This window comes from Osmerus mordax, chromosome 17 (genome assembly GCF_038355195.1).
Source record: "Osmerus mordax isolate fOsmMor3 chromosome 17, fOsmMor3.pri, whole genome shotgun sequence".
Lineage (NCBI taxonomy): Eukaryota > Metazoa > Chordata > Actinopteri > Osmeriformes > Osmeridae > Osmerus > Osmerus mordax.
Genome location: NC_090066.1, coordinates 4779303 through 4801591, shown reverse-complemented (window position 1 = coordinate 4801591; position 22289 = coordinate 4779303). Strand labels below are relative to the sequence as shown.

Here is a 22289-nt window from a genome sequence, read left to right as displayed (position 1 = left end):
GGGTGCAATCATCTGCTTCCCAAGTACTGTGACTAGTCCCACTATCAACATCTGTTGACAGGTAAAAGACCAGTAAGCTTAAAACAATTTAGCCAAACAGACAACTGTAGCATGTAGCATGCTGTACATCAAAAGACTGAGTCTGAGCATATGAATACCTTTAGGACATGTGTGGGTTAAGGTTAGGGTTTGTTAGTGGGTGGTGGGTGCCTTTACCTCAACAACATACTGCGAGATGAAGCTGACCAATTCTATGATGAGCACAGAGGTGAAGCTTAATGGGAAGCCGATAGCCTGGAAGATTCTACGCCAACAACTGTGCATCATTTGTCTAGACCTAGAGTGATGACCTAAAGGTCATGGCTGGCAGATGTGGTCCTTTGTATAGCCAAATGTAACATGTCAACAGTAACAGGTGCTATGGAGGACTAAGGAAGTAGAAACTCACCTGTGCATAGCATGGTCACACCCATCCCTATCCTCTGTGTGACTGTTTGATGTGATTTGGGAAAAACGTAGTGGCACAAAATAACGCAACTTAAAAACATCTGTCAATTGGAAGTGTGTGCTGTGTGGTTTGGCTGACATTGGCTGCTTACCTCTCATCTTCACCTTCTCTCTGTCTGTCCTCAGATCCCAGTGGTGCCCTGCCCTCCACTCCAGAATCCTTAAGGACACACACACGTTTGTTACCAGTATGGAGACCTATCATCTACCGTTCATCCACAGCTTAGAGAATAATTCAGTGATCCATAAAATTGTTTTAAAATGTAACCAAATCAAAACATTACCATTTGTACCACAGTTTGAAATGTATATAGTTTTATGTACAGTATGTCTGTAGTGTGTGCAGCAGATACATGTTCATAAACAGTTTGTTACTGGTACTCTGCATTACCAAGTATATGCTGTTCCCTTTAGAACATATGTTACCATAAGGATGCTGAATACATGCACTGCCAAAACAATTATTGGTGCTGTTGTTACAACAAATCATGAACAGAAAAAAATATGTTATAGGTCAAAGCATTGTTTGGTGCAATAAAGTTAAATGGGACACAACCTTACTCTGAATAACCTCATTAGTACTTTATAATTAACCCCATTAGTACTTCATTATCACACAGGTGCTCACCAGTCCAATTTACATCCTCAGTGGGCTTGTAGGAAAGACGTCTTATTTACAAACACCAAGACAACCTCTCAAAACTATCTTTCAGCTACACTAAAACAACTGGCAAATAAATTATATTTAGTTACTTAATTTGTTATATTTCATGACCAACTACTGATCTTAACCAAATGGTTGATCTTAACCTTGGTTAATCTTTCTGATAAAATTGCATACTTTTTAATTAACCATGGTGATGTAATGCCATGTAAACATGTGTACCCCCATGCTCAGTAGTTCCTCCTCTTCCAGACTGTACTGCGACCCAGACAGGAGATCCTCGGAGCCTGTTATGGTGTCCAGCTTCAGGAGGAGCTGCTGCAACTTGAGCTTCTTGAGAGCAAGGTCCCTGAAGTGCTGGTTCTTCTGGGCCCTGACATGGGCACTGGCCTGCTCCTTTATCCTCAGTAGGACCTCCTGGCAGCTGGGGTCCACGGAGCTGGGTGGATCCGCATCATGTTCTTCTCTGTACACACTGTTGCCAGGGGCCTCTGTGAAATGTATGTGGGTAGTCTGACTAGTTTTGGGGAAACTGTTCAAGGTGAACTTAAGTGAGGTACAGGACATGCTATTGTAAGGGAATAACTCACCTTGACCAAGGGATGGGAAGTTGTCAATGTTCTCATAGTTTTCATAGAGTTCAGAGTTTATGCTGCGGCTGTCTGACTGAGGGTCACCAACAGGTGTGCTTGGGCCTAAAACTGAGAGAGGAAGAGTTTTCACTGTTAACAAATGCACTGGATTTAAGCCTGTGCACTGGATGTGTTAAAGTATTATAGAAAACATCTCAGTCACCTTCAGGCAGATCAGGGATGAACGTGGTTTCACTGTACTGTGAAGGTAGGACATGAATGCCAGACTCCAGTGCTGGCTCAGAATACTGTGGAACACTGTTGAGGACTCTGATACAGCAAAAACACCAGTTTACTTACTTATTAGTGATGGTCCAATAAGCTAGTCATTGTGTTAGTGTCAGAAAACCAAGGGTGAATATTTTAAAGGTTACATTACCCTAGTGGATTAACATCGATCTGCACAAAAGGAGGTGGTGTATTTACTCCTTCTTTGGTATGTTGAATCTCAGAAGCTGAGTCACTGTTATTGGCCTGTATGGGGACAATACACTGTCTTAACATTGTCTTTTGATGAAATACATTCAAAAGAAACACATAACCTAATAATGGCTTAGCCTACTCACCATGTGCAATTAGGTTAACTCAAGCACTTGGGATTTCAGATAATGACTTTACGTTCGCTTGGACATGACAACTCGCAGGTCATTGTACATATTCCTCCCAAACGTTACGGCTGAAATAACCCAAATTGACGTTAAAGAAACAAATAATAACATGACCACGAAAACAATCAAGAACACAAGCCATTCAATATAGACAATCATTTCAGAATGGTTGATTTGCGTTAAATGCGGTTTATTTACACAGTAGCCCTATTACCATGGAAACAGAACACGTGAAACAAATTCTACTGAAAATAAGAAGGCTAAGGAATTCGGCTGGAATTATCTTTAAAATTACCTGGAATCAATTGTGTTTCATAAATGGGATTAGGCCAGGCTTTCCTGTATCTCTGAACCCCTATAACTCCCCCTGGTGGTTACAATATATAATATATTTATTGTTTTGAAATACCTATCATAATAGGGTAGGCCTATTATGCCTATTATTATTTTTTATTGATGGATGTTAGCCAACTTCCTTAAATCATTCACAACCACATTTGACGGTTGACAGGCATGGATGGGTGCAAACATATTTTTGTCGGTTTATAGTCTGTTTGATAAAATTCCAAGGAATAGCCTATAGGCTATTATTTTAAATAATGATTTTATTCATATTTTAGCATATGCAATCATTATTTAAGATCAGAAAGATATACGTCCATGCAGTTTTGGCAAAAAAGTCCTTTAAAGTAGCCTAACCATTAGCTACACAAAGCTACACATTTACCGGCCCAAAGGGTCAATTGGACCAGCACTAACAAACATAAAAAAATATCACCATTGATGAGCCTAAGTTTTGTTTAGCCTACTTGTTTCCGTTCGTTGCGCTGCCACCCGGAAGGGTGGTACCTGCACTAGTTCTGCAAACACATTTGTAACGCGTTTGTTTGTAACAATATTTTGCAGCGGCTAGTGGACAAAGTATAGAGTAAGTTTTCAGTGTTTGCTTTAACTTGTAGGAATGTAACCTTTTTAAACGAGTTATTGAAAGAAAATGGCACCATATAATCCACCCTCACAGCTACACCTGTGGGAGCACTGGACGCTTCTTTTTCTGACTAGTTTACCTCTTGTGTCCTAGAACAAGAAACAAATCAACCTCGGTACGATATCGTCCTTCTGGAACGGTGGGTACTACATATTACTTTAAAGTTGAACTTATAAGTTCAAGGGACCGTATACCCACGGTGGCAATATTACATATTTTATAATAGCCTTTATTCATGAAACATGTCTTGTTTACTCCTTTGCTGCTGTTTTGGTTGGGATCCTTGCTGAGTTTTGCAGAGGTTCATACTCTTTATAATGAATCAACCTTTTGTCACTTGGAATTTCGTCGTAGAATATCCGCTCACAAATGTCAAATGGAATAGGTTAATGGTCTTCATATGGACGTTTCTGTTTACCCATACATGTGTTCCTCTTCATACAACATAACTTAAAAAACAAAAAGCAAAACCGTGCTTCATTTTGGGAGCAGCTTATTACAGGTACTTACAGAATGTCCGCTCATATTGTGGAGCTCCTGCACTTAAAAATGAAACAACCTTGGTACAGTTTCAGTCCTTGTCAAGCACTACGTAATGAACAAGTCTCTCTGGAGTGAAAATGTAATGTGTTATTATTCTGCCTCCGGCATACCTGTCATAGCATACAAGGTCGCAGGTAGTATACATTTCCGTCCCATATGAACTCTGTATTATGAAGGACTAAAGGGTTTGAAGCACCTCAGTTTATGCCACATCATAGGTGACACATAGTTCTACTGGACTGACCACACTGAAACAATGAATACTTAGTTTTACCCTCATACCTTTCCATTGACCATGCTATTCTCAACCTCTGTGTGTGTGCGAGCGTGTGCGCACGTGTGTGTACATATCTGTTTGTGTTATTTAGGGCAGGGAAAAACTTTGTTAATGTCCATGCAGATGCCACTGTTTTGCCTCCATCTAGGGTCAGTTGAAGCAGTTGTCTGTGTATTTCTCAGTAGTGTAATGCTTCAACAGCAGTTCCCTTGCATTCTTTCCCTGTTCCTATGATCCAGGATCTCATACAGAGGCTCTGCTTTGACTGTGGAATGTGTGTTGTCTAGCCCAGCATGCTTGATATTCTAGATCTCGTATTCTTGAAGTATCAATAAACTTTCCTTCATTCATCTTGAGGTTCCATGTCTTGTTTTTCTAGGTTAAGGCCACATCATGTGTTTTTGTTCTGTATTTGATGAAATCATGGAACCCCTGGTTCCTCTTGTAATGTCAGTTTCAGTTTCCACATTCCCTGTCTTTCTGTATGTCTCAGGTGATACATTTCTAAACAAGGATGCCATAATGCATAGAAATGACACACTACCACCCCCCCCTCCTCTTCTCCCACCCTCCATCCCCACTGACCACATATCCCCATCTGCCTCACCAGCCCCAGCTTCCCCCAAGCCAAGGCACCTCCAGGATCAGGATGAGTGTCCAGCCCAGGCGGATCCGTCTGAAGCCGTGGCTGTTAGCCCAGGTGAACAGCGGCAGGTACCCGGGCCTGCAGTGGCTCAGTCAGGACCAGCGGCTCTTCCAAATCCCCTGGAGACATGCCACACGACACATGCCCATGTCAGAGGAGGAGAACACCATCTTTAAGGTTTTCATTTATTATATGTTCTACCTAATATAGGGATTATTTTGTTTTGGGTAAACATCTGTCAAAATAAAATGTCAAATGTAAGGTCAGTCCAGCATTATTATCTCTGAGCAATGCACATTGGTTGTGAATCAGGGGCGTAGCTAGAATAATCTTTTTGGGTAGGCCTAGAAAAAATATGGATAGGCATCTTTTCCGTTTTTTTGACTTATTTACTTTGCGATGTGCACCCGGTGCATCATTTTTTGGGGGATATTTTCGTTTTTGGGTAGGCCTACCTGTGGCTACACCTCTGTTGTGAATACATATGCTACACATGAAGATAGTCTGAGCTGCGTAGCAACCGCATGTGGCAAAAAGCTAGTTTTGTCAGCGATTTCTGGCAACTTCCTTGTCTGAAGAGGTGGACATATTTCCTTAGGTTTGTTTAGAGTGAAAAAGCACTGGTTTCATTTCACTGTTTCTGGATCCTGCTCATCTTGGTTTTCCTGATACTGTAGCTGAAACATCCTATTATCTTTGAAAGGCAAGTGCGTTTCTGTGGTAACAGCCATTTCCTTTTTCAGTTTCCCAGTTCTCTATTTAGTTGTAACAGATGTGATTCTAACTGCAGAGCAGTAATTCTGGCTTTATAATTATAAGAGAACCATTAGGCAATACTTATATTTAAAGGAAATTAATGTCTGGGGCCATTTACCTCTTTCTAAGCCGCGGTTGTAAGTTAAATAAATGTAATTATCATTTATCAATCATTGAAGAAACCCATTTGTATACATAATCACAAAATTGAATCAGTGTCTATTGTGAAAACCATTCTTCACTTTATTAAAGTAGTTAGATTGCCCTTTACTTGTTTTGATTCAGTTTAACAACCACCCCCCTCCTGCCAAAAACAAATACATTAAAAAAAATCCCTTCCCTTTCACCTCACTTCTCCAAACCCCTATCTGTTCTACTTCCTGTTCACCTCTGTATAACCTCCCCCTGCTTCCCCTTCCTCCCCAGGCCTGGGCTCTGGAAACAGGGAAGTACCAGGAGGGGCTGGATGAGCCTGACCCTGCCAAGTGGAAAGCCAACCTGCGCTGTGCCCTCAACAAAAGCAGAGAGTTCAACCTGAAATACGATGGCACCAAAGAAACCCCAGTCCAGCCATATAAGATCTACGAGGTTTGCGACCAGCCTGGCAACGGAGGTGAGTGTGTGTGTTCTTCAGCGGGCCTACCTGTTAATGTCCCAAACTGATAATACTGCTTTCATGACATGTTATTTTTGAGACTTTATGGGGACTTAGGAGTTAGTATGGGGTATACATGTTTTGAGTTATCTTAAATATAAATCATGTTCCTTTTTATCTGGATTTCAGATGCTATCGATGATGATGATGAAGAGGTGATGTGATAAATCAAAATAAATTGCATCTGGGATTAATTTGCATTGGTATTAAAACAATGTCACTTACATATATATTTTGACTTTTCAGATGCCGAATATTAACGACCTTACTATAAGTAAGTGTAAACACCATCCCTGGTAACCAGCACATTAGGGTGCTGTTAGTTGAAATTAGTAATGAAGTCTGTGTTTCGAATAAGTATTTAATATGTTTGATGATGTCACCAAAGTATCAATAACATGCACTCTTTCACAGCATTCCCTGCTCACAGGGACAACTCAGTCCGCTTCAATGAGCCACTCTATGACAGATTTGGTTCTGCCCACCCCATCTCCATGCCCCTTCTTCAGCACCCTAATCCCAACGGAGGCCTTCACATGAAGGCAGAACCGGCTCAGGTTCAGCTGGTAGGGGTGGGCAGTATGGACCATGTGGCCTTTGCCCACCAGGCAGGACTCTCTAACGGGCTGGGCATGGCTGGAGGGAGCATACCACCTCCGACCCTTTCAGACCTGCATCCCATGCCCGCCTCTGGAGCCCCCGTAGCACCAGGGCCGACCCTCATGGACGTCCAGGCCGGCCCCATGGACGTCCAGGCCGGCCCCATGGAAGGGATGCAGAGCCAGGCGGAGGAGCAACCCCAGCCCTGCAAATACGACCTTCTGAACAGCCTGCCTTGTGAGTGTCACACCGCTACCAGGACTGAGATGATGATAAATTATATCCATACAGGTCATTATGTCAGTCCTCATTGGCCCTTATATTCCAAATCTATAAAGCACTGTCATTGGTGTTTAACATTCATTAGCTGCACATTAGCGACTAGAATAAGGAATCGGGTGTAGAACAGGTCGTACAGTGCATACTTGTTTGTCTATCAGCCCCCTCTGGCACTGGCTGCTGTTGTCTGAAGGTGTGGCAGATGGTGTTACAGTTTCTGTGGGTGAAGAAGAAAGCTGATCAGCTGGATTTCTGCTGTTGGGATTCTTCAATAGTCTCATGTATCAGTTGCCAATTCACAAAATCAGCGACTCAGTTTGCCACAATGATCATCATCCGTTGGCCCTGTGTCTCTCTTACTCTCGTCTATGTTCCCAGTGACTGATCTAGACTTGAAGTTTCAGTACCGGGGTCGTACTGTGGGCGCCCAGATCGTCAGTAACCCCCAGGGATGCCGGCTGTACTACGGCCACCTGGAGCCCACACCAGAGCAGGTGGAGTTGTTTGGGCCTGTCACCCTCCACCAGGTGCGGTTCCCCTGCTCGGTTGACATCCAGAACCAGAAGCAGCGGTTCTACACAGAGCATCTGCTGGACGTGATGGACCGGGGCCTGATCCTGGAGATCTGGGAGCAGGACATCTACGCTGTGCGTCTGTGCCAGTGCAAGGTGTACTGGTCAGGGCCCGGCGTGCCTGAGCTGGGCCCCCCCAACCCCATGGAGCGGGAACGCAAGATTAAAGTGTTCAGCCTCAACAACTTTCTACAAGGTAAGCGAGACCCTCATTGAACAAATCAGTCCAACTATTAACTTAGTCCTGCTGGTATACAGTGGTTGAACTGAAGGTTATTTTTATGAGACAACAATGTTTGTTTGTCTCCTATTCCAGTAACATGACCATTGTGTGTGAGCCCTGAGTAACTGTAGTGTGTACACAGTTGCATTGCCTTTGCATGACATTCTCTTCGTGGCCAAACAGGCCACCTGTGATGAAAACACTACTAAAGATGATTGCATCTTTCTCCTTACACCTAATATCTGCTCACACCAAACTGCAGGGCTCATCCTGTTCCAGAAGGGAGAAGCTCCGAGCCCTCCTCCGTTTGAGATCTGCTTCTGTTTCGGTGAAGACTGGCCCGATAAGAAGCCCAAGGAGAAGAAGCTTATCATCGTCCAGGTGACAACTCGAGTTTAAAGCAGTGTGCAGTTCCTTTTGATTCTTTCATACCTGCCTGTTGAAATAGGAAACATGAAGACACACTCATGATAAGACACACCTCTTCTCATTGTACTGCAGTATCCAAACTCATCTTGAGATAACTCTGATCTGAGAACAAAGATAAGACCAATGGAGACAAAAACACGCTGTCCAGTGTGACACGGGCATATCCAGCAGTTTAAATGTTTGTGTTGAACGTGTAACTGAACAGTGCTGTGATGTACTGTGACAGGTGGTGCCCGTGGTGGCCCGGATGCTGACTGAGATGTTCTCCGGAGAACTCAACTGGTCCACAGACAGCATCCGCCTGCAGATCTCCAACCCCGACGTGAAGGACCAAACAGTGGAGCAGTTCAAGGAGCTGCAGAGGCTCCTCCAGAGCCAGCATGCCCAGGGGCCCTGGGCCAACAACGCACCCTGAGTCGGGGCCATCGACCATGGCCTCAGTAAGAGGCATGTTTTAAGCTGCGTTTTCAGACCTGAGCTTCACGAAGACTGCAGTCAGCATGATGGAATCATACTCTGCCTTTATGAACTCTGAGCCCATCCTCTGATGCCGACGGCCATTAACTTTGGAGAATCAGTACAATGCAAGCTTTAATCCAGACAACCAGCTGTGGAACCAAGTGTGGAACCACCCTGAACTAATCCGCCCACACCTGGCTGGGTCTGTGTCGTGGCCACGGAATTACAACACCACTGGAATTAACAGTAGCTGTGTCGTTTGTCGTTTAAGATTTCAGTTAATACCAGACAGTATTGTTTACATTGTAGAAGGTATACCTTCTCTCCCCAATGTGTCATTTACTTTCACAAATGTTGAATACAATTGTTACCACAAACCTGCATCTGTGAAGCTAAATGATATATTTTGTTGCTGGCTTCTGCCCAAAGACGTGTGCCTACAGTGCCAACAATTGGAATCTTTTAAAGCCATACACAATCTCAAAAGTATTGGAATGTTACATTTTTAATAAATACATGATATGCATACATTCAGCAATGAGTGGTAACTGCTTCCCTGATCTACACAAACACATAGCGATGTTTCCTCATAAACACAACTATTGCTAGGTTCCAGAAAGGGGTTGACATGCGAGCATGGTTCCCAGAAAAGGTGTGTGTGTGTCGGGGGACGGGACTGACTAGTATTTCCCCCCGGTTGGGTATCAGATTCTATTGGCAAATCTACTGGGAATTTCCCTTAACTCTCAGTGTTGCCAAATTAACATGAACCTGTTTTACCTGAACTAATACACACAGGGTCTCAGCTTGGTGATTCAAACAGACTTGGGAAATGATGTCATCAGAAACTCGAGGAAGGGCTGAGTGGCTTCTATGCTACACAGCTCTAGACTCTACAGGTGGAGGAGATGAGTGTGGACAGAGATGCTATTCTAGGTCCTAGCAGATCTTGATGTGTGCAGATCGAGTTGCAAGTCAGATTTGAGGGCAGGGGACCTCCTGATGTGCTGTGTGTGTAGAAGGAGCTCTTATGCAGTGCGTCTGCAAGTGTGTGAGTATTGTCTGGCAGATGGGGGGGCCTCTGCAACAATGGAAAACTTGTTAAACTGGTTTCCAGATATAATTAGTGAAGGTTATAGGTGCAGTACTAGAGGGCTTGATATCTCTACAAGACAACCTAAGACATGATACACAGAACAAGGGTACGTTTGTTCCTCACAGTTGTTTTTATTGTTCACAACAAGGCTACATAGCCGATGGTAGTATCTGCCTCTCCCAAAAATGGACCAGTTGGAACAAAAAAAAAAAAAAAAAAAAAACATTTGCCAGAGTCCACTATCCACTTGACCTACCTGTCACCATAGTCTTCCTGGCAAAATAACAGTAAAACTCCAGCCAACATGTTTAAAAAGGTCAAAGGTGACGCCAAATCTCCAAGCATTCCCCTTCCACCATTTCCTAAATGCCCCCCACAGGCACTGGCAGCCATTTTGTGAAGGGCATCATGGGTTTGCTATTCATTTTTTATATGGCACGGACAGCAAGACCATGTTTTAAAGTTCTAAAGACACGTCCATGAAAATAAATCATTTCTCAATTTTTAAAAACTTACAAGTCTTTTTTTGATGCATTATGATTTGCAACCAGGCACATCCTTTGTTTTGTTTTCTTTGTTGTCGTATTTTGTTCTTCTTCTTGAAGATGGATCCTGTAGAAATCCAACTGACGCAGAACTAATCCGTTTCAGTCCATTCAGTCGGTGAACGTCCTTCCCCCTTGGGCCTGCCTCCATCTCGCCCCCTTCCAACACTGCAGCCACCCGCCTCTGGGGCAACAATGAGGCAGGGAACCAAGAGGGAGCTGAAGGGGGGTTGGGGGGGCTCCTCTTGCAAAATGTGTGGTTTGTTTCACCCTGTCGCTCCAGTCCTAGCGATGCGTCTTATTGGCTTTCCACAGTGCCAAGTCCCGCTTATCAATCCAGTAGGAGTTCCCTTTAGATTCTTGTCCGCAGTCTTCAGCCTTTTTGCCGTCACCTCTGAACATTTGCCAACAAAAGATTTAACCTGCGGAGTAGGAGACCAGAAGTAAACAAACAGCAGAGTTTATAGACACTGGACATGTCGTGACTGATCCACCACTGGAAAGAACGGTTGAGCAGGGTGTGGAGGGTCTCTGGGAGGCACCCGTTTCTGGGGCTTAGAGCCTTACCTGGTGTTCTGGCAGATCTCTTTGGGGCGCGGCTATCGGAACAATCTGGTGAACTCCCGGATAGCCCAGCACACCTGTTTACACTCCTCCGCACTGGTGAGGGGGCGAGAGGGAACGGAAGGGCACGGGAGAGTTAGACATGAACAGGACAAGACAACAGGGAGCAAGCTCATCACGACAGAGCTCATCAGGGGAACAGAGGGGTATTTTTGTCATGAAAGGAGTCTTTAATATATATTGCCCCATAATATATTTGTGCCCCCAAAACTGCCTCGGCTGATTGAAGCTGCAATATAGTATTGGAAGGGGGCACCCTGGGGCAGGGGGCACCCTGGGGCAGGGAACAGGCCTGGGCATGTGCTGGGGAACCCATGTGGATTCACCCACTTTCTATTGAATTCTCCTAGGTTCCACAGCAGACACCTGTCTAGGCATGCTCCGAATACTCCCACTCAGGAGGCAAAAAAAACAGCTGGCCTTTAAGCACAGCTCTGGGGTCAGCATACTAATCTTAACCACGAACGAGAACAATAATGAAAAGTCTAGGGACAGCTTAATCCTGATTCTAATGAAGCAACAGCTGACGGACGAGTCAACCGCCACGCGTGCAGGCCAGGATCTGTCTGGAATCCCAGGCTCTGACAGGTGGGCGTGTCTGTAGCGTGAGCGAGTCACGGTGCTCCCTGCCCTCACCTGGTGACCTGCTTGTGGAAGTCTGTGAGCTGTTTGTGTGTGACGGTCACGGCCCCTCCTGACGTCTCCTTTGGAAGCCCCTTCAGAGCACTCTCCAACCAGCGGCAGAACGTCTGGGGGGGAGAGGAAGAACGGAGGGCGAGCTATCAAACCACCAGAAGGTTTGGTCTTGACGTGACGCACCGTGTCATGGTGAACGTGGAGTGTTCTTCAGGTGCCCTCTTGTGGTAGAGCTAAGTGTGTGCACTTTGTGGAATCTGGGCATATCTTTAGACACATAGGATGGGTGTGGGCGAGCGTGCGGTATTTCATGTCATCATGTGAGGGGGGACTGGGTGTCGGTGCGTGCGACTCACAGGCCGGTCGAACACCATGATCTCCCACAGCACCTCAGCCACGTCTGGGAGGGTGTAAGGCGGCAGGCAGAAGCAGCACGTGTGCATGAGCTGGGTGACCAGCTGCTGCCCGTGCTGCTCCATGGCCTGGCCAATCAGCTGCTTCCGCACCTCAAAGTCATCCTCGTGCTGGAACACGACGACACACATTTACATTTATTCATTTAGCAGACCCTTTTATCCAAAGCGACTTCCAGGAGAGAGCTTTACAAAACGTGCATTGGTCAATGATCATAAACAACAAAACAGCCCCAAAAAGATTGTGGGTAGCCAAAACATGAAGCACACATTGTGAAAAGCAAATAACAGCCAATAGGTAGAACCAGAAGAGCATTTAGTTAAACAAGTTACAATTAAACAACACGATCCTCGAAACTGCTAGAGTGTACATGGGGAAAAGCAACCAACAATAATAATTCATAGCGATTACAAGTAGTTAACTCAGTTACAACTAACCAACAAATCCCTCAATAAGTGTCATTGTGTTCCTGGAGGAAATAAACCAACATCGGATCCAACAAATCTTTCCCCCTGCTGGAGATGACAAAGTTATACACTGTTCAACATACCCATCTTCATCTTCATATCTACTTACTTATCTACTATCCAGAGTGAAAGATGAAGGAAATAGTACTGAGTGATTTGAACCAATCATGAAGTTCAGTATCCAGCTCTGATCACTGATTACATTAGCTGAACTGTTCAGTTGTCCGATTAGATTGTGTCGGTATCAAGCGGTGTTGAAATGTGTGTGTGCGCTGCGTGGTGGTTTGACTCACGTCATTGCTAACCCCCGTGTGGATGAGGTCTCTGACAAACTTCATCACACTGCAGTTAGCGTCCCGGTGGTCGAGCGTGGTGGCGGCGATGGCACACTGGATGATGTGGACTATGATGCCACTGCTGAGCAGGGTGACGGGACTGCGCTGGACAAACCTGGAGAGGGAGGGGAGGAGGGGGTGAGGTCTGCACTCAAGTCGCCACAGCAGCAGTCGCCACGGTAACGCCGGGGCGTTGAGGGGAAGCGGGTGGCCGTGTACCTGGTGGCGAGCCTGAAGAGGTCGTCCACCGTGTCGGGGTGGTTGCGGAGGCCATTGGGCTGCTCCAGCAGCTGGAAGGTGGGCATGCACAGAGCCTACGGGCACAGAGGAGGGACAAACTGAAGAACCAAACTGAAAATCCACTGTGAGCTCACCGTGTGAAGACTGTATTGCCTTTCAATTGGTTACAGCACAGATGTTAGTTGAAAGCGTGTGTTTGTGTGTGTGTGTGTGTGTGTTACCTGTAGCATGTCCAGTAGTCCCTGTCTGCAACCATCCTCCATACCATACTCGTCCACCAGGATGCTGCCCAGGTACAGGAAACAGGAGTGGGGATACACCTGGTACACACTCACCATCTGGAACACACACACACACCCAGCACTCACTTTAAGTCCGGTTCTGGTACCTACTCACACACTTACTTAAAAAAAAAGTCAACACATTCACAAACTGACACACACACACACCTGTGTGACCAGGGGCTGTAGCAGGGAGGCGGAGCCCTTGCCCACGCAGCGCACGGCGAATCGGAGGCAGCGGCAGCAGCGCTCCACGATGCGGTTGTCGGCCTGGTGTGTGTTCAGAGTCTCCGAGAGCACCGGCCAGATCTGCTTCCGTGCACCCACACGTGCACACACACACACGCACACACAAACGTTAGAATCAATCGGATTAGAGCCTCTTCCTTCCGGGGCGGGGTGGCAGAGACACGACTCCCCAAATATGGCAGATGGCTGAGCGGTTAGGGAATCAGGCTATTAATCAGAAGGTTGCCGGTTTGATTCCCATCCGTGTGAAAATGACGTAGTGTCCTTCGACAAGGCACTTCACCCTATTTGCCTCGTGGGGGTGGGGGGGGGAATGTCCCTGTACTTACTGTTAGTGGCTCTGGATAAGAGCGTCTGCTAAATGACTAAATGTAAATGTGAGTTACCTCCTGGATGACTTTCTGACAGGGATGTGTCTGTCCATTCTCCACGATGGGGTTTGTGTGTCTGCGGAAACAAGCACACGTGGGAACGTGAGATCAGCTCGGCGCGCCCCAGCTAAACAAACCCCACACAGATAATTGGACTGCATGTCGGGGGTGCGGGAGAGCCAAAGGAGGGCTGTGCGTGAGCAGAATGAGAGCTGAGCGTACCGGAAGATGACCGCTAGCCTGTCCAACCACACGGTGGGGTCAGCAGTTTTCCCATTGCTGGGGTTCTGAGACAAAAGCTGGGGGGAAGAAAAACACACACATTATCACAGACACTCAACTACTAAGTTACTACCTGACCCGGTGCATTATGTAAATGAGTCAGATTCCCTGATGCCAAGATTCACATTACCTTCTTAAGGGCCATGACCTGCACAGCACACAGGTCACTCAAACACTCAGCTATCTTCTCCAGGGGCAGACGAGCCAGGACTAGGGCAGTACCTGCAGCATGACAAGGCAGCATTACTACTGGCACACTAGACTACAGCAGACAGGAGAGCAAAAGGCAAAAACAAGACAGAGGGGGAGGAGGGGGGACAACAAGAGACATGGGAACACAGGGTAAGTTTCGCAGTCACCTTTGAGAAGTCCGACAGCAGCTTCGGTGGAGAGGGCGAATGAGTCCAGGGCTCTGGCGATGTCCAGAAGCCCCTGGAAGTGCTGGGCCATGTGGTCTCTGCACACCGAGCAGATGTTGTGGATGGCCTTGGCCGCCACCGAGGCCAACGGCTTCTCCCTCAAGCCCTTCATCAGGTAGTTCAACACGGGATCTGACACAGGCAAGCGAGCAGGGTCAAAGGTCGCTCAGACGTTGCACACGCAGAAAAATACGCTGGGAAAACATGCAGTGGGGGGGGGGGGGGGGGGGGGGTCACCAGGATACACAAAGAGACAAACACAGATCCCTACCTAGAAAGCGTGGGTTTCTGTCCACGACCTCGCTCATCTCCCCCACCAGCTCTATGCTGGTGAAGCGGACAGCGATGTGGACCGTCTCCGGCAGCAGCACCACCTGCTCCAGAACCTCCGTTAGGGTGGGGTTGTTCTCCCTGCAGGCGGGTGAGGGGGAGGGGAAGAATTTCCATGTAACACTCAGGCAAAACAAGGAGAGGTAAAAGGTCGACGGGCCTGACGGGACGCGCTGCTGACACTCACGGGTCGACACTCTTGGCGATGGCGGCCATGATGAAGAGAACTGCCTCCGTCACCTCCCAGGGGGGGTTCCCCTCCTTCAGAGTGGAGTACAGCTGAGGGGAAGGCAGAGGGAGAGAGAACAGGATGTGAGGTTCACACGTTCTGATCGGGTTAGCTTGGCGTTCAGGTCAGCGAGGCTGGGGGGGGGGGGTTCAACAGCTTCCTGTACCTGGGAGAAACACTCCATGGAGCCCACCAGGAAGATGACATCCTTGACCAGGTCAGACACCCTCATCCTGAACTCCCCAAAGTCATCCGTGTCCTCTGGAATTCCCTCCTGGGAGCCACCAAAAACACACAGGTTAACAAATGCAGCAAAAGACCGAAAATGACATTCAGAAAAAGAAAGGGAGAAGCAGTGGGTGAGTGATCCATACGTGGTCAGGGTCCAGTTGGCAGTGGCGGGCCAGGCCGTGCAGCAGTCTCTGGATGTAGGGTCTGAAGATGCCGTGCAGGGCTGGGTCGTTGGTCTTATACAGGTGCTCTCCCAGACGGTACCAGAAGTTAAAGGAGATCTCAACCACCTGGGACACAGCAACACACACTCAGGACCCAGCTGGCTGTGCGTGTCGGCGTGAGGGACAGAGCGACACGGGAAGGAAAGCACGCGCGTGTGTCGGCGTGTGTGTGTGTACCTCATACTGGGGGTGTCCTGCACAGATGAGCAGCAGTTCCAGAGTCCGTAGGTCTCCCATGCCCTGGCCAGGGCTCCTCACGGTCGTCTCCAGGAACGTCTCACACAACTCGGTGAAGATCCTACAGTAATTGAGCACTCTGAGAAAGACAAAAAAAAAAAGGGTAAGTTGTGAGAAAAGGCAGTTGGTGGAAAATCGGAAACACTTATCAGTCGCCCGTGAGCGAGTGCGTGCGTACTTGTCGAGGTCCTCTCGCGCCACGGCCATGTGGTAGGCCGTCTCCAGCGTGAGCACGCCCTGGAACAGCTGCAGGGCCAGCGGCATGTGGGTGTCCACGTTCTCGATGGCGTACAGGGCCGAGCACACGCAGTCCGAGGCGGCCTCGTGCAGGTTGGTGGAAGTCTCGTCTCTCTGCTGCAGGAGGAAGAGAGGTGGGGGGGGGGAAGTGCCACACAGGTGTTAGCATCGTCCTCATGCAAAATGCAGAGACGGGGTTTGGGGAAACGGCATGAATTATAAAAGGCAATTGGGGGACGTAGAAAGGAGTACTGCAGATGAATGAATGCTGAAAAGAAGAAGAAAAAAAAAAAAGAATAGTGCAAACGAGAGAACAAGAAGAGGGGGGGGGGGGGGGGATGCTGAGGGGGGGAGAAAAATAGAGATGCTGACCAGCACTTGGAAGAGGACCATGAGCAGCTGGTTGCTGGCCATGAAGTTGCTGTCCAGGACTCCCAGGTTGAACCAGCTGCCCAGACAGCGGAACACCTTGATCAGCATCTTCTCATCGCTGCCCGTCTTCTCCACACACGTCACCTGGACAACACAACATAACCCTCATCATCCACCACACTGGCCTTCATGTCAAACATGTTAATGCTCGGTGAGTAAAACAAATAATAATACAATATACATAATCCCCTTTTCTGGAAAATGTAGGTGTGGTGGGTGTGGTTGTGTGATTAATTGTGGAATGCTGCCGTTGGGAAACTCTTAGCAGGCAAATGATAGGGCAACGAAAGGTAACAATTTCCCTGTAAACGTAAAATCAACACTAGCAGAGTAAATCTCCAACTTTCATTTTGCTGTAAGAGCCATTGATTGATTGATTGAACTGATTAAACTCAGGAGACTGGAAACTGCAGCAAGAGTGAGTGGGTTTGCCTAAGCTTGTGATAACGAGGCTGTCCCCTTGGGTTCCACGGTGACTAATGAAAGAAAGCACTCAGGGGAGCTCTGCTTAACCAGCATGCTCTACTTTATTGCAGCATGTCTGTCTGTCTGCCTGTGTGCTTGACAGAATGGAAGCCCAATCAGTGCAGTAGGGATCAGAGACAGGACGCAATTCGAGCGAGCCCTCACCAGTAGGGTGACCACGGTGCTAGAGTAGTAGGCCAGGTCCTCGATGATCTCAGTCCTTCGGTTGGCTCCGATACGCAGGGAGCGGCTGTGCACCTCCTCAGGCAGCACCGTCAATATCTCCATCAGGAACGTCATGGAGCTGACGTCGTTATTGTACCTGGACGGCAGAAGGGACGGGGGAGATTAACACAGGAAGCAGAACTATCACTTTTAGACAGTGAGAGGGAAGGCGTGCGAGCATGGAAGAGAGATGCTGAAGATCTAACACTGTCCAACTTCACACACACACACACACACACACAAGAGAACATTACAAGGAATTTCGACAGATGCCGAAACCGTTTCTGTTCCTGCCACTCTTACTTTTCAATGAGGGTGTGAACACAGCCCTTCCAGGAAGCCATCTGAAGGGCAAGGTCTGCTATGGCCAGAGCCAGCTGACAGAAAAGGAAGAGAGAAATTAGATACAAGACCAAATTAAATGACTGGTAATTCTATTAATATGAAACGGTAGCCTCCCAGAGGCCAAACTCCGTCCTTAAGAATATATTTTCTGTTCAGCGGGTCAAACACACTTACACATAACAAAAAAAGCGAGCAGAGTGAAACCTTTGAGTAACAGTGACCCTGATGAGTGTACTACCTGAGACAATACCCAGGAACACCTGGGAGGTGTTAATCAATGGGAGGCGTTACCTGTGTGGTTCTCACTGAAGGGAGGGTGGGGGTGAGAGGCTTTACCTGAGTGACGATGATGGGGGAGAGGTCTTTGAGGTTCTGTATGTGGGAGAGCAGTGAGTCACGCAGGGCGATGTGTGTCTCTGGTGGGAGCTCGTAGAACGACGTCTGGATCTTCATCTTCATGGTCTGAGCTGCGAAGTAGCATGACTCCACATCCTGCTTCATTTGAAGGAGCTGGTCGGATATCTCCCAGGCATACATCTGCAGAGGGTGGCAGTCCAGGATCAGATTAAGCTAGGAGCTCCTCTACCCATGACGTGCGTTAGCTTATAAGTGACACTTTAGTTCACTTCCACTGCAAATCAGGCGTTTTGGCTACTTTGAGAAAAAACTATCTTAAGACCGCCGAGCATATGTTTAGGTGCTAGCTAAGCATGTGATTACTCTGCTTGGCATTCTTTACATTCCCAGACCTATAAATATAGCATTGCCCAAGCTGACACTGACTGGTGCTAAAAGCCATATACTGTATACTCACCCCACTTGCAACCCTGCTACGTACACTAGATAAAAAGTATTTACAAATTCCCTATTATATATATGCAAAGTTGCAAACCTGTTTGATTAAGTAGAAACTTTGAAGGGGGGGGGGGGGGGGTGGTTCTTCAAATGTCAGTCAGTGCCTAGTATGCCCTGCCATTGGCAGCCATAGAAAAGTTGCTGACAGAACAGCATGCTTTATCTCCGCTACCGCCACCCCCCTCCACACACACCCACCGGTCAATCACACTCAAATTTTCCCTTTCAAATTCCTTAAAAAAAACAACAAGCAGTGTGCATTTCAATGTCGTACCACATTCATTTTTGGTTAAAAAAAAACTAAGAATTTTTGTTGGGATTCCAGGCGTAAGACTGTGGGACCCATAAGACATCCTGAATCCCATCCGGCAAAAAAATGTTGCGTTAACACCTGAGATGCACTTTAGGAAAGTTACATTTTATTTCTACGATGAGTGCATCAAAACTCCTTTAGTCTTTTTTTATTTATTTTATTTTTTACAAAAGTGATAAATCTGCTGAAATCTATTCATAGGCACTTATTGTAGTCACAATAATGCTTAGGAGATTATCATTATAGGTTTTGAGTTAATTTGATAGTAGGTATAGGCTAAAATACTCCATAAGTAAAAGGCCTCTTTAAATTGCATTTGGAACTTGCAAGCAGGAACTAAATTACCTAAAAATGTGTTTCGGTATTTTAAAACAGTACCTCTACTCAATTTTTTTTTTTATCTGGTGCTGCCTCCAGGGAGACTGAGTAATGTATCCAGTACATGCAATGTAGTAAAAGTCAACGGATATCAAGAAGTTGCAACGACAAGTAAGAAATACAAACACGGAAATGAAAATAACTAGCGAATAGCGGTGGCTAAGCTATAAACAACGTCAGCGATAACGCTTCACATTCAATACAGGCCGATTGCATGGTCTTCAACTAGCTACCATTAGGCTAGCATTAAATCAGGTGGCACGCCGCTAGCAAGGTAGACCCTACTGAACAATCAAGACGCGCCGCCCCTCATTACAATGTAAACATATTTTAGCAAAATATTGCACGCTTTATTAGCTGGTTTGGTGCTACTGTTAAGTTGGCTAACTACGCGTGTAGCCTACAAGAAGGCTAAGTTATATTGGCTCACTGTTCGGCCATGCAAGCTAGCTAACGGTACCCACCCACTCTGCCGCTTTAGCTGCGCCTAGTAGTAATCCCCGTGGATTTCTCTGAAATTTCACATTATTTGACAGTTTCGCAGGTAGAAGCAAAGTACAATCATCTACCACAATGTTTGATTGAAAGTATGTTGATGCGTATATGTAAGTTTTCCGGCAGCTAGGTAAGGCTAGCCAATGCTGTAGTTTGCTTCCGTATAGCTAGCATAAAGGGCTATCTAGCTAATTGTTGTTAGCCACCAGATTCATTCATTCCTTGCAATGATGACGGCAAGCTGGATGTTTTACTAACTAGCTAGCGTAACGCAACAATTAATCAATATGAACCGACGACGAGGTATCATGGAGTTTCATGCAATATTTAGCTGAGCAAGGGCCTTTCGCGCTATGGCTTTTTTCCAATAGGTTAGCTAGCTAGGCCCATTCGAAGTCCCCACACCTCTCCCATTTCCTTACCGATCTCTGCAGCTCCCCAAGCCACACGGAGGCTCGCTCTTTACCGGCAGGGTCTGGATCATGATAAAGAGCCTGCACGGCTTGATACACAAGTGCAAGTGTCGGTTTACCCCCCTCCATAGCGCTATGCTATGTCGTAGGTTGAAGATATCTATGTGGGTATCTATAAAGGCGCTAGCTTCCTCAAGAGAGTATAGTTACACGGGGTACCAATGTCTATTCAGTCCTTGTGGTTGTGCTCGTTATTCCCGGCCGTACAGTTTCCCGTGTGCACCGACAAATATCCCCGTCTAGAAATAGAGTCGCAGGAATTAAAGTACCGTGCGCAACATAAAATTACTAATTTCCTGATTTAAAAAAAGTAAACTACACTAATGTCATGAATAATTCACGTCATATGTATCTATGTTACAGTGTTCATTACAACGTACGATTATTACTTAATTTTCGACCGTTCACTAAAGAGATACACTCAATTAAAATTATAGTACTAGTTCATGGCAGAGCACAGTGCTTCAACAAGGTATTAGGTTGACAATCCATCATTTACATTAAACTACATGGATGACAGCGCAGACTTAATTTCTATGTAGTTTGTTTTCAATCTGAGCATCAATACACCTCCAATCCGGGTATCCCATTCATGTGAATTTGCCTTTGATCAACTTAATCAACTGTATCAGAAACCACACCTTGTTTTGTTGGGTCAATGCCAGTGCACCATCTCTGGTTCTGCTAGACAACATACAATTAGATAAAAGGTGAGGATTAGGATAGACTATGGGGATTTGTTATGTGAATGACTGTTGGAACCAGTGTGGTTTTAGTGGTGGCATGTGAAAATGGTATTCAAGCAGGGGTAAAATAATGGACCACCAGGGGGCCTTAAGTTCTCATTTATATAGATCACAGTTCACTGTATCAATGAAATAATGTGATTTACACAATCACATGTACAGCTGCGCTAACTGAAATAGTTGATAAATGACTTGTCTATGTGATTAATAGAACATCCAAACTGTCAAGCAGCTTACCAGCTTTCTTGAGTCTGCTGAGCCTTCAAGAAGGGTACTAGACTTTCCTGCTCAGCCCCTTCCCAAATTCATCAATACAGACATGGATTTAGATACTGAATTGAGCATACATGTTCATTCATTCATTCAACCTGCTACTCAAGCAGTAACTTTGTTTACTTATTTACTCAATGCGTGTGTAACGTTGGAATGACCAGACATCATCTTTAATTGGATGTTATAAAATTACTGTAGATTTATGAGTGTTAATACCCTCTCAAGATCACCTTTGACTATCTGAGTGAAGGGTTCCAGTGACTGAGAGGCAGTTGAATCCCTGGTAGCAAACTCATTTTTTTGAGCTACATACACATGTTTTAAATGCTCTGGAGTCTTGGGGAATAATCTTAAGTCATTGTGTAACATTCTGATGCCTTTTTTTTTTTTTTTTTTTTTTTTTTTTAAGATAATGCCAAGCTAAGAAAGCACATTTTAGTTATTTTGTTAACATGGTGCAAAATGCAATTAGCTTTAGTCAACACACTCAAGTTACAAATAAATAATTTCACAATTTCTGAAATTTGTCTTTAACTCTTTATTTTTCATCTGCTTGTCAAAGTCATATATGTACCACAGATGTTTGGTTGAGGCACTGTTGCAGACCACCCCCAAATCCAGGTTGTAACATACCCATGCATTTGAAACATACAGCTTGGTTATGATACAACCCCGGGTCTGGGGATGACATCTCTTCTAGCTGTTCACTCGCTTTCCTTGTGTTATTACCTAGATTCAAGCAAAGTAGAGCAAGCAGATTATAACAAGATGCACATACATATGCAATTTTGTTTAGATTCATGTTTTATTTTGTAACTTACACTCTGCAAAAACACTTGAAATGTTGATGTTTCCCTTCCAATAAATATAGACAACTGATGTTTTGTAAATGTTATACCATTGCGCAAATGAAAGGAATTAACCAGGGTGACCATTGACTGTTAGAAGAACAGTCCTGAAACAATATTCATTTTTTTATTTCAATATAAACAGTTAGTTTGAAA

At 45.8% G+C, this 22289-nt stretch overlaps 2 protein-coding genes across 3 annotated transcripts; one reads left to right on the top strand and one right to left on the bottom strand.

Annotated features, from left to right (window-relative positions):
- Positions 1-3206: 3206 nt before the first annotated feature.
- irf5 (interferon regulatory factor 5) lies at positions 3207-9366 on the top strand. Its single transcript, XM_067254876.1, has 10 exons — positions 3207-3339; positions 3493-3538; positions 4830-5042; positions 6048-6234; positions 6406-6431; positions 6523-6550; positions 6691-7113; positions 7534-7923; positions 8213-8331; positions 8606-9366. The coding sequence occupies exons 3-10, from the start codon at positions 4869-4871 to the stop codon at positions 8792-8794; spliced, it is 1536 nt and encodes a 511-aa protein (XP_067110977.1). The 5' UTR covers positions 3207-3339; positions 3493-3538; positions 4830-4868; the 3' UTR covers positions 8795-9366.
- Positions 9367-10045: 679 nt separating this feature from the next.
- On the bottom strand, positions 10046-20439 carry tnpo3 (transportin 3). Of its 2 annotated transcripts, none has more exons than XM_067254872.1 (23): positions 20216-20439; positions 18089-18289; positions 17711-17784; positions 17348-17504; positions 16658-16801; positions 16227-16402; positions 15989-16127; positions 15731-15877; positions 15523-15630; positions 15315-15406; positions 15069-15208; positions 14738-14929; positions 14509-14600; positions 14319-14395; positions 14112-14172; positions 13645-13788; positions 13417-13533; positions 13175-13269; positions 12914-13070; positions 12096-12263; positions 11740-11852; positions 11047-11139; positions 10046-10901 (listed from the first exon to the last, which is right to left on the bottom strand). In XM_067254872.1, exons 1-22 carry the CDS (start codon positions 20333-20335, stop codon positions 11079-11081), a joined length of 2775 nt encoding a protein of 924 aa, XP_067110973.1. In that variant the 5' UTR covers positions 20336-20439; the 3' UTR covers positions 10046-10901; positions 11047-11078. The 2 variants fall into 2 exon arrangements, with proteins under 2 accessions (XP_067110973.1, XP_067110974.1); XM_067254873.1 differs by having other exon boundaries at positions 13645-13785.
- Positions 20440-22289: the final 1850 nt, after the last annotated feature.